Here is a 12,954-nt window from a genome sequence, read left to right as displayed (position 1 = left end):
TTCCCCGAGCCCATGGCCCCTGTCTCCGGGCAGGACTGCAGCTTAGGCGCTGCCGCTGCTGCTGATCCCTCCGCAGTGGCTCCAGCTCTCCTCTCTGTGCGCGCGCGTGCAAAAAAAAGGAAGGGGTGGGGGGAGAGCCCCCCCCCGCCGCCGGTGCCGCCGCCTGCTGAGTCATGGGCTGAGCGTCCCTCGCGCCGGAATCGCCGGCACGGCTGCGGGCGCTGCGTCGGGGCTGCAGCCCGCATCCCAGCAGGGCCGCCGGGGCAGGCTCCTGCTGCTGCTCGTGCTCCTGCTCCCCGGGCCAGCTGCCCGTCCGCGGCGCCCCTCTGCCGGGCTCGCCTGGCCGGCCGCCCGTCCGCCCCGACCCCCGGGGGGCAGCTCCCTCGGCCATGATCGCCGCCGCTTTCCTGGTGCTGCTGCGCCCTTACAGCATCCAGTGCGCCCTCTTCTTGCTGCTGCTGCTGCTGGGCACCGTGGCCACCATCCTGTTCTTCTGCTGCTGGCACCGCCGGCTCCAGAAAGGGAGGCATCCCATCCGCTCCGTCTTCTCCGGGCGCTCCAGGAGCCGAGGTAAGCGGCGCGGGGCTCGCCTGGCCCGAGGGCGGAGGGCGCTGCCCCACCGGCCGGAGGGGGCGCCAAGGCACCCGGGAGCTGGGCTTCACTGAATCCAGTCATTTACGCCCGGGGAGGTTTTCGCCTTGGGGTTGCCTCTCCCCAGAGGCACATCTCCCCCATCTGAATCCTCAAAACTCTGCACGGGGGCTAAAGTGGACTAAAAGTGGATGGAAAGTGCGTTATTTGGTATGGGTGAAGGCGCCCTGAGAGACTTGCAAGGGAATGGGGGGTGGGGGGAGCTGCAAGGGAATCCCCCGTCGCCCGGCCAAGGCAGGATGGGCTTTCTGCTGGAGGCAGATGGCCTTTCTGGTAAGGATGTTTGGGAGAGGGGTTGTGAAGAGAAGCAGAGCCTGCGGCAGCCTGGTCTCGACCCCGTCCCGGAATGGAATCGTTCAGCTGCTAGCAAGGGAAACCCATTGCCTCCCCCTGGGTTGCTCAAGTGCACCAGAACTTTCCCAGCAACTTCGAGGGGATGAATTAAATATATCCAGGTTGGCTGCTGCGGCTTGCTCCGCTTAGGGCAGGGGGGCGGGCTTTCACATCACTCAAGGGAGTGTATGGATCTTTTAAAGCACCCAGCCAGCAGAACTTGAAATGTCTCTGAAAACACTGACTGATGCAGTCCTGACTTTCCCCCCCCACCTTTCCCTTCCAGATGCTGTAATGAGATCCCACCACTTTCGTTCCGAGGTAATTTATTTAGCACGCAATCTCAAGGTCAGAACAAGTTTTGTTACCAAAGTACAAATTACTGAAAGCGTTTATTTTTCTATTAAGAGTACTAGGCACCATTTAAAAAAGTATTGCATAGGGGAAGGGCTGTGGCTCAGTGGTAGAGCATCTGCTTGGCACACAGAAGGTCCCAGGTTCAATCCCTGGCATCTCTAGTTAAAGAGACTAGGCAAGTAGGTGGATGTGAAAGACCTCTGCTTGAGACCCTGGAGAGCCGCTGCCAGCCTGAGTAGACAATACTGACTGTGATGGACCGAGGGTCTGATTCAGTATAAGGCAGCTTCATGTGTTCAGATCTTACTAAATTTAATACACTGTTGTACTGATATGGTCAAATATCCCATTAGCCCAATTCATCTTCGAGTTTTGTGTGTGCGTAAGAATATCTCTTTGTTTTACAAGGAATTAAATACAACTATTATTAATAATGTTAAGGAACCATAGAGTTGACTTCAGATGCTTGGTGGTCAGTCATCAGCCACCTTTCACAATTCTACAGTTTTAAGTTACAGACTTCATATGAAAACCTAAATAATAGTGGCATTAACAATATTACTTTAGTGAATCAGTGTTGTCTATGGGAGTGAGGATTAATACTCCATTTTCAACTGCTGCACTGATAGAACTATAGAACAAGGGCCTCCCATCTTTCCCTCTATCATCCAGATCACAAAAAGTTGCTTCTGCTAACAAGGAACATAGGACAGCACTATACCATATTCTGTCTTCTACATTCACTCACTACTCAGACATTCTCTGGGTCCTGTATATATCCAATCTTCTCTCAACTGCTCAAGGTTATTTAATGCTTCTGGCACTTAATAATTTTTTTCTGCTAGACTGACTTTTTTTGCATTTGTACATTAAGAACATCCTTTCAAAGCAATTTACTGAGATCCTATTTAGAGGGACATCTTTATAGAGCTGCCTCTCTTGTTGCTCATGTTCAAGGACAATTGATTCTCCCTTGAAATAGTAGCCAAATCCCACTGGAAAATTAAAATGTTCATCAAATAACTCTTTTCTTATTAAAATTACTGCTCTCTATGCTTCAAAGCTTGGTTGAACCTTCATTTAACATTTCCTCTGCAATAATTAATAGATTCTGTATATTATCAGCATTATTACTACTAAATATTATTAGTTTTAATATCTGGTTGTCATGTAGCACAATCCTGTACATGTTTACTCAGAGCTAAGTTCTGCTGTAGGCCTATGTTTACTTGAGAGTAAGCCCCATTGAAATCAGTGGCACTTATTTCTGAGAAAACATCTATGTTTTATTGCATTTTTAAACACTTAAAATGCAATCTTAGGCATACTTACTTGGGAAGAAGTCTCATTCAACTGAATGAAATTAATTCCTGAGTAGACATGTATAGGATCTGTTTATGCAGGAACAATTCAGCTAAATGGTTCTTGTAGGTTATCCGGGCTGTGTAACCGTGGTCTTGGAATTTTCTTTCCTGACTGTCCTTCAGTGTTACTCCTCTGAAGATGCCTGCCACAGTTGCTGGCGAAACGTCAGGAAAGAAAATTCCAAGACCACGGTTACACAGCCCGGATAACCTACAAGAACCAATGAACTCTGACCGTGAAAGCCTTCGACAATATTTTAATTCAGCTAAAGTTAAGCACTTTTGTACCCAATAATATCAGTGGGAGAGTTAAGCACTCAAAGAAATTTCTCCCATTGAGATTTGTGGAACTTTAGAATGTTTAACTGGCTAAATGTTGTCCTTAATTTGAAGTACTGCTATTGAGTTAAACAGGGCTAGTCATCAGTAGGTAGTTTAAGGTTGAAGTGTAACATACAATATGGAAGTCTTTATACTACTTTATTAACCTCCTCTACTTATTAATATTTTGCTTCTCAGTGGTAATATACTTTTAGTAAAACTTCCCATTGCAATTTGTTATAAATGAGGATTATATATTAAGGCTGGAATCTGATTCACATTTACTTATAAGTCCCATTGCACTCAGTAGGATTTACTTTCAAGCAAACTTGCTTAGAATTTGAATTATTATTTCATATTCTTTTGCGGGATGAGACAATCTATAGACCATGAATTATAATATTACTAGTGTTTATGATTACATCAGTAATAGATTTTGCTTTATCTCCAAAGAACTTAATTACACTGGAATCCACATTTGTAACTTCTAACGTCTATTGAATGTTTAATTGCTAGACTTTGAAATGTGCATAACATTATTTTTAAATATTGTTGAGTCCTTGAATAGTTGAGTACCACTTAGAAAAATCTTTGAGTGAAAAAATTCAAAACCAATTCTTTACTAATACTGTGGCCTGCTGTTTTTAGATTTAAAGTAATTTTGTAATCATAGACCCCATATGTATGTGTGGCATAGGAAATAACTTACTGACTTTGAGCTTTAGTTATTCATCTGCTGAACTATAATTTGTAACATGACTTGTTGTATTACGTATAATGGCCATACATTAGTGTCATCCCCAAATAGTAAGTGTCAAAAATCACAAAATTATTGGCACATGTTGAATGATATGAGCTCTGTCACAATAAAAATGAAGCCTATAGCCCATCCCCATTCCTTTTAGTGGCATATACTTCCACAAAAGCATACTGAGGATCACAAGTATGAAATAGGAACATTAGTCACAAACAGTAGTGAAGTGGCTTTTACGGAACATTTGTGGGGTCAACTCAAGTTATGGCCCAACTTGAGAAATTTAAGTATTGACAAACCGTTTAAATACATGAAGGTAACTGGCTGGCAAATCTACATTGAATATATCATGGAAGAAGTCTAGAATTTAAATATCAAAAGTAATTTTTTTGGGGGGAAACACAGTTCTTCTGTGTTGCACTTCTTCATGCACACATGAAGCTGCCTTATACTGAATCAGACCCTCGGTCCCTCAAAGTCAGTATTGTCTACTCAGACTGACAGCGGCTCTCCAGAGTCTCAGGAAGTGGTCTTTCACATCACCTACTTGCCCAGTCCCTTTAACTGAAGATGCCGGGGATTGAACCTGGGACCTTCTGCATGCCAAGCAAATGTTCAAACACACCAGTCCACAACAGTATATGGCACAATGCATTGGTTCATCTTTATGGTGTTTTGAGATTCTTTGCTCATTTTGTTGCAAGAGACCATCATGGATACCCCTCTGGAATTTGCTATATTTATATTCCATTCTTCCACCATGTATCAAGGGGGCTTTCTTAGGATTCCTAAGTGGCCTTTCATCTAGTCACTGACCCGCTCCAGACTTGTTCATCCAGGTTGCTACATCATGTGGCCTTTCATCCATATGATGGGTGGGTCAGTTATTTATTAATTATATTTTATCCTGCTCTTAATCCAAAGAGCTCATGGTGGTGTACATAGTTCTCCCCATTATTAGACATGTCAATTCACAATGAAGGAGGTTAGAGTGTGAGAGAGTAACTGGCCCAAAGTCACCCTCTGTTGTGGGCCACTGTGTTTGCCTAGCAGTATTTCAGGAACAAGGGGCTTTTATGCATTCTCAGTTTCTTCGCGTCTAACTTCCTGTTTCTTCAGGGGGGAGTTTCCAATTCTGCACGTGTTTTGCTCTCTCTGATGTTCGATTCAACATCACACAGCTTTAAATGAAGTGTTTCTCCCTGCAGTTTAAATCGGCAGCTTTTTGCGCTTAATAAAAATTGGTGTTATATCAAATTGACCACTAGAGACAGCAAAATACGTGCAGAACTGAACCCCGCCCCCCAAAAACAGGAAGTTAGATGCGAATGCGTAAAAGCCCATATATTCTTAACAGAATGGGGATGAGTCACATTGTGAGCACTTGCAAAAAATTTCATCAGTGGAAGACCAAATCCACTTGGTTATTCTAGGTGACTGTAAAAGATGACTTAATGACTTTAGACCCCTGAGGCATATCTGAGGAGTATCTCTTCAGTTGTTAGCCCAGAAATAAAGGAAATAGAGGAAATGACATGTATAGCAACAGAACATGCTGACATCTACTTTATGGAGTGCAGGCTTTCCCTTCAGGGAAACTAGTCACTGACAAGATTGCCAGCCAGTCAGGAGAAAAATGTCCTGTCCCTTTAATAACAGCATAATATATGGAAATAGGAGGCTACAGTTTTTCATGGCATGGAGGTAAATAACATCACCTGGATCATCCTGTTGAGGTTCTTATTAAAGGGACAGGACATTTTTCTCCAGACCATTTGGCAACCCTAGTTGCTGACTAGGGGCAGACTGTGTGCGCTGGTCCTTTTAGACAACTAAGTGTACTTTGCAGCCAGTGTGGCAGGCATCTTGCTCCTTAGAATGAAATTGACTCCCAGGTAAAAAGCCTAGAATCAAAGCTTTAGCCTATAGTTCCCAAATATCAGCTAAAGAAGTCATCTAGTCATTTTATTGTCATGAACTCTTTTTGTACAGAATGGCCCTGACTGTAATTTTGTTTGATATCTAGTTTTCATATTGAAGTATATAGGCTGATATTCAGAATTGCTGCACAAGTCCCATCCTCATGAAATGTAAGCTGTTAGAAGACTGCAGCCTTAGGCTATAATGCTGCAACCCTGGGTGCCTAAAGATCATTGACTTCAGTGAGATTTAAGCTGCCTGTAGGAGTATTGCCTTAGGCATTGAGGAGCCACAATGTCCAGTTGACTCTCAGCGAGTCTTGGCTTCCCTATGTGCCCAGGGGAACAGATTTTCAAAGGAAAAAATGCAGATGAAGCCAGCTGTCTTCATACAGCTATGAAATGTATGCAGTAGTGTAAAACTAAATTAGCAGATAATAACCGCTGTAATGATGTGGAGACTATCTCCTTGGTGACTGAGTTGCCACAATGCAGCTATACTTTGAGGAAAATTTCATCAGCTGGGTCAGGCACAGGGTTGCTAGGTCCCTCTTCGCCACTGGTGGGAGGTTTTTGAGGCGGAGCCTGAGGAGGGTGGGTTTGAGGAGGGGAGGGACTTCAATGCCATAGAGTCCAATTGCCAAAGCAGCCATTTTCTCCAGGAGAACTGATTTCTATCGGCTGGAGATCATTTGTAATAACAGGAGATCTCCAGCTAGTACCTGGAAGTTGGAACAAAAAGGCACGTTTACTATAAACGTCAAGCTGGGGGAAAGTATAGTAAAGGCTCTGTAAATGTCACACAAACTCTTATTCTATAAGCCAGTGAATTTAGTGACAACAGTGAAAATATTACATACATACAAAACTATTAAAGGAAACTTATAAAAATAACTATGAGTACAATGTGATGCAATACAAAAATATATTTTATAGGCTTATCACGTTCAATAACTTATCAGTCTCTTAGAATTTTATACTTTTCCCCAGTACCTGGAAGTTGGCAACCCTAGGGAGGCAATATTGGGGTAAACTCAGCAACAACACAACACCAGTCTTTATTGGCATATAAATTGGGGAAACTCATGGGCAACAATTCACTGTGGACAGAATAAAGTACTTCTTTACACAGTGCATAATGGACAATATTGAGAGGCCTTGGCATTTTCTGCTCTACACATAGGCCTTCCAGATGCAACTGGTTGGCCCCTGCATGAAACAGAATGTTGAACTAGATGGACCATTGGTCTGATACAGCAAGGCTGCTCCTGTTTTCTTCATGTATGGCCTGTGAATCAAATAAAGCCTGCTATAGTTTCCTGTTGCATGGCTCTCAGTCCAGTCACAGCTGTAAACTCTGGAGGGCAACTGAAGCGTCTGGTATGAATGCATCACATGGACCCATAACCCCATCTCATGTCCCACTGCAAGGCAACAGCCAAGGGAATCTCCAAACTGCATGCATTTCAGCCAAAAAGCCTTCCTTGGTGGTATAAATTGTAAAATACACCACACTATAAAATACAGTCATTCAAAATATAAAAATATTACAAACTGTAAAAACACATATAGAAAGTAGGGGTGGTTCAGTAGCTACACAATCCCCCTTTCATTGTTGGAATGATATAGGACCATCCAGTATCATTTTGCTGATAGCTCTAATATCTGGGCCAAATCTCTTAGTGAGCCAGGACAGAATGAATCCTAGTTATATGGTGTTTATACATACACATTCAGGAAGCCTATACCACTAAGGAAAGCATTTTGGCATACCGTAAAAGTGTTTGGTTTTAAGGATATTTTTAATATTTAAAATGTGTTAAAAGTTTGTGTGTGTGTGTATATATGTATGTATGTATGTGTGTGTGTGTATATATATATATATATATATATATATATATATATATATATATATATATATATATTAGATAGAAACTTATTGTTATCCTGTCCATTATTAGGTTTTTTGTCAAATTGCCACAGGAGGAAGAAGTTTGAGTCTGAATTAGTTCTCAGGTTATTTATTAACAGTTGGTCATCATACTGCTGCTTAAAACATGTATCTCATCATTTAGCACATTGTCAACTTAAGATATCAAGATAAATAGGTCAGGTTTTGTTGATATCACGAACTCTGCCGTACACTGAGACTACTCAGAAGTAAAATTCATGGTGCTGTAGGTTACACATGTAACAAAGTGGTGCAATCAGTGGCATATGAGCCAGTATGTTACCCTCACATGAGCTGTTACCCTAATTGTATATGCGTGTGTTCAGTATGATTCTTGCAGAGCAAGTTATACTTTTCTAAACCCATTGACTTCATTGGATTTTAAAGGATATAACTTTGCTTAGAACAGTATTGTTAGTCTCTTGAGCACAGGCAGAATAATGAATTCCTTATTACTAACCCCATTACACACAGGTATGATGTTAAGACATCATAGCCTTGTCAGTTTTCCCCTCAGTGTTTTGTGGGTCCCAAGACAGGCGAAGCTTCAATGCCCCCTGTTATATTGTAGGAGTAATATCTCAGACTCATTAATTTCTGTATCAGGGCTGTTATCTCTTTAGGCAAGCCCATTCTCCCACCTTTGTTCCCAGAATTGGTCCCCCAAATGCCAGCTAACCATAAATTGCATCCCAAGTTTATACGTTTGAATGGGCCATCTGCTATTCAGGAATCTCTCACTCCTCCATCTTCATAACCGAGAGCTGGTTCCCAGAATTTATTCAGAGTCCAGCACCTTTCTTTTTCCAATGCTTTAAGCAAAATTCCATTCCTCTTGTGGAACAGAGAGTCTAAATAAAATTCCCAGAACAGATATTTGGTGCAAAAAGCAAAGTGGTTTTATTAAAGAGAAGTTGCTAGACTAGTGTTGCTTAACTTCCCTCTTCCAAAACTCATTTACAGAGTAAACCTTAAGAAAAAGAGAGAAATCTTGACTCTCACCAGTATAGTTGCTCCTGAGTCCTTGTGGTAGCGCTAGGAGAGAGGTGAAGATGAAGTATCACAACTTCACTCAAAAAACAACAACACAACAACCAAAAAACCCCCAACAACTAACAAATAGATTGAGGGGAAATATAGGCAGGTATATATAGTTGAAAAAATAGGACTGTGTTGTGGGTAGAAGGAATGCCTTCCTGGTTGGTTTCTTGACCATTAGGCAAGGTTTCTTTATCATATGGAGGTCAATTTGAAAAGATGGCTGAGGTGTGCAAAGTTTGGCTTTTGTTTCTTCTTGCTTCTTCCTGGGATAAATATTCCACTTTGACTGAATATACAGATTATGCTTTGATTATGTTTTGAAGTTTCCTCTGCTATTTTCATCATCCCATAATGGTGTTTAAATGTACTGTGGCTGGCTTTGCATTTCCTAGAACACGTGCTGTGATAGGCTTTTTAACTTCAGATCTGCTTCTTGCACTTTTGACCCATATCTCCTTGAGGGGAGTTCTGCCCATCTCTGATGCAAATTAAGAGTTGGGTGTAGCCTTGAGTAGGAGGCAGGGTCAGATCTGTATTGTCAATAGAGAAAGAACACAGATGGTTCCATGATTAAGACCTGTACTGCCCTATTGTAGACAGGCGAGTGGGAATCTGCCTGACCAGTTCATCTCAGGGTTTCTGTCAGCCTGTCCACTTCCATTCTTATCTCAACTGCTGATGAAAATATTGGAGTTCAGGCCTGATAAGGTTTCACTAGGACCCTTGGATCTGGAATAGGAAATGAGCAACAAAATAATGCATAGAAAGTGTGTTTTTCTTTCACTATTGGATAACCACAACCAGGCCCTACACATTTAGGGTTACCAAAACATAGTCTAGTATTATTTTAAACTTAACAGATGTATTGAGGCATAAACCTTCAAGGACTGGATTCCACTTCAATAAATGCATGAATTAGATTCTAGTCCAGAAGTCTCCAACATGGTGTCCATGGGCGCTATGGTACCTGCTGACTCCTTTCCTGATGCCTACATTTTTAGAAAGTGGGAGGAGGCAGGTGGGTCTTCAGCACAGCAAGGTTTCTTATTGACCACCACACTGTGTTAATGAAGGCTTTGGAAGGCATTTTACAGTTGCCTCCTGTGACAGACATTTTGGAGCAGCCATTTGGTGGCTGCTCCCTCCACGCTGCGTTAGAATTCCAGACGTGCCTGTATTCTCAAAAAGGTTGGGAACCCCTGCTCTAATCCACGAAAGCTTTACACCATGGTATATCTGTCAGCATCAAAAATGCCACTAGACTTTCTTTTGTTTTGCTGTGAGATACTATGATTTATCCCACAAGAATTAAGAGCCCTTATGTGAAAGTGTGTGCCTTCTAGGCAAAGTTGAGACACAGTTGCTCATATTTGAGAAGCTACACTCTGGGTATGACACAGCTGGGAGTGTAAATTGGTGTAATGTAAACTCCAAAGAGTCATAAAAAAGAGGATTTAATTGATAGAAAATAACAACAAATAATAATAATAATATGGCAGCATTATTACAGTGGCTAAAATGCCCTAAAACATTCTTCCATTTGAACTGCTTTAATCTACTGTATTGGGAGATATTCTATTATATTCATTACGGAAAATCGTGATAGAATTGCTAACCTCTCTAAAAACCAAATTAACTTTTAAAATGTTAATCTGGTTTTGAGAGAGGTTAGAAAGGTTTTAAAATGTAACTCCATTTCCCTAGGTCACTACAGTCATTAATCTCTCAGGGCACGTGTGTGATGAAGATAATGTGCAAAACAGGCCTTTTCATTGCCTCAAATATAGTCAAAGAATTAGTTTTTGATGATATTCTATGTTTGTTGCACAACCAAAATTGCCAGTAAAGGTTGAAGGACTTTTTTTTAAGAAAGAAGAGAAGCGCTTGATTGTTTCTTCAACCAGTAATGCCAAGAATCCCCACTGAATTAACTTTATTTCATAACTTTCTGGTTTTAGAGAATGCTTTGAAGGTGCAGAAATTGCAAAGGCTGATCAGGTCAACTAGTATTACTCCCAGGGCTTGTGAGGGCTGAGTGCTCTGGGGAGCAGCCTTCCTTCTTCCTTTCTAAAGAGAACACTGAGGATATATTTAGGTATGTTCCAGTTCCAGTGCAAAAAGAGTGCCTGTATGCAATTGCGCATTTAGGTGTAACTTGATTATAACGTTCGGTGTATTTTCAAAGCGGCCATTAAATTATAAACTACGGATTGAGTAACTGCCAGCATGGTGTAGTGGTTAAGTGCAGTGGTTTGGAGCGGTGGAGTCTGATCTGGAGGACTGGGTTTGATTCCCCACTCCTCCACATGAGTGGCGGAGGCGAATCTGGTGAACTGGATTTGTTTCCCCACTCCTACACACGAGGCCAGCTGGGTGACCTTGGGGTAGTCACACTCTCTCAGCCCCACCTACCTCACAGGGTGTCTGTTGTGGGAAGGGGAAGGGAAGATGATTGTAAGCCGGTTTGATTCTGCCTTAAGTGGTAGAGAAAGTTGGCATATAAAAAACCAACTCTTCTTCTCTTCTTCTTATCTTTACCAGACAGCAGATAGATTAAGTGGTAGTCATGAGAACATACAGGAAAGTGTGGAATCACTGGAGTAATAAAAGATCTTATAGAAGAATATAAATCACAACTGAATACAAACTGGGTATGTGTTTCTGTCTTTGCCTTACCACACAGGCAGGGCGAAAACGCATGGTTGCTTTAGCCTCCTTTATTCCCTGTTTCATCCAGGATTCAGCCAGGATCGAACTCACGTTCGGCGAAGTGCATGCGTTCGATTCTGGCTGAATCCTGGCTGAACAGGGAATAAAGGAGGCTAAAGTGACCATGCGTTTTCTCCCGCAGACTCTCTGTTTGATTTGGGTATTTAAAAATCTGCCAAATAATTCATTGAGGGGTAAGGCATTATGTCTGGCCAAGAAGAAAAGTCTTCAAAAAATTGGATTGTTTAAAAATTCAAGATAATCTGGGAGTACTGGAAAAGATGAGGTGCTCTATCCCCAGAAGGAGGGTGCACATTTCCTTTTGGCCTCACCACATAGTTCAAGATGGTTCCTTTCGTCTAAATCTGTGAGTATCTTATTCATTACTAAAGGGAGGTCTCAGGGAAAACTTGGGTAGGAAATCTGTAAACTTTAAAGTCTTCTGTGTACTATCCGAAAAGACACTAACAGCTCATACCTGAGAGCTGCAGTGGCTGGGGACGGCGCCAATGTGGCGTCGCCATGACACCTCCAATGAGGTTTCGCAGCTGGCGCAGGAGAAAAAAAATGGGGTTTTTATTTGTAAAAACCCCAAAATGGGGGAAAGCCCCCCATTTGGTGGTTCAGCACCGCTGTAGCTGAAAGGGGTTAGGAAGCTGCCTAACAGCAGCTCTGCCCTCAGATCGCCCTGGGAACGCTTCCTGGGATGCCAACGCAAGGAGGCTGCGCCAGCATCCAAGGACCGCACTGCTGCCGCAGTCCAGGGTGGTCAGCGTAAGTGCCCCTACACTGGCGTCCGTGCCAGTTTGTATGATGCAAGTGGCCAGACGCCGGTGTAGGGTTTACATCGCCTCCTATGCCCATCTGGCCCCCAACCTCAGGAATGGGCTGAAAAGGGTCAAGCTCAGTCCATTTTAAAAGATCGGGAAGAAAATCTTGATCTAATAGAAAAAAATCTGAATTTCACCACAGCTTTCCATGCTAATAGGGAGATGAAGCCAAGATCAGCCTCTAAATATAAGTTAGAGTTAGAGTTTGAAATCCAGTTAGGCATTTGGAAGATGGCACATAAAAATTTTGATTGCTTAAAATACTCCTGTAACTGTAAGGCACCACTATAACATACTGTATATTTTTAAAAGAAAGGAGATCAATGCATTTTTTTTCCTGAGAGTATTTCTCTTGGCTGTCCATTGACTACCATTAAGGTAAAGGTAGTCCCCTGTGCAAGCACCGGGTCATTACTGGCCCATGGGGTGACATCACACCCCGACGTTTACTAGGCAGACTATGTTTACGGGGTGGTTTGTGATTGCCTTCTCCGGTCTACACTTTACCCCCAGCAAGCTAACATTAGAAAATACTAAACAAGGTGGTTTACAATGCTATCAAGCTCTTTAAAAAAAAAGAAAGAGAATTACTTTTAAAAAATGATCCGAGCTAATCTTCTTAAACTTTCTAACACTGCTGAAGGATCTTAGGGGACAGGTGCGGCAACTGTGCTCACCTCAGCCCTTGGATGGTCCTCCTGCTGCAGACGCCCTCTTTTTAGAG

At 42.4% G+C, this 12,954-nt stretch overlaps 1 protein-coding gene across 1 annotated transcript in view; it reads left to right on the top strand.

Moving 5' to 3' along the window:
* The first annotated feature begins 389 nt into the window (after positions 1-389).
* Positions 390-12,954, top strand: part of DST (dystonin) — a 389,172-nt gene continuing 376,607 nt past the window's right edge. The window contains exons 1-2 of the mRNA XM_056856095.1: positions 390-570; positions 1,271-1,305. Of these exons, the coding sequence (XP_056712073.1) occupies positions 390-570; positions 1,271-1,305 (216 nt within the window). The remainder of the gene's footprint in view (positions 571-1,270; positions 1,306-12,954) is intronic.

The sequence above is a fragment of the Euleptes europaea genome, chromosome 10 (assembly GCF_029931775.1).
Source record: "Euleptes europaea isolate rEulEur1 chromosome 10, rEulEur1.hap1, whole genome shotgun sequence".
Taxonomy (NCBI): Eukaryota; Metazoa; Chordata; class Lepidosauria; order Squamata; family Sphaerodactylidae; genus Euleptes; species Euleptes europaea.
The sequence above is the reverse complement of the archived record's forward strand: the minus strand, read 5'-3'. Positions and strand labels throughout refer to the sequence as shown.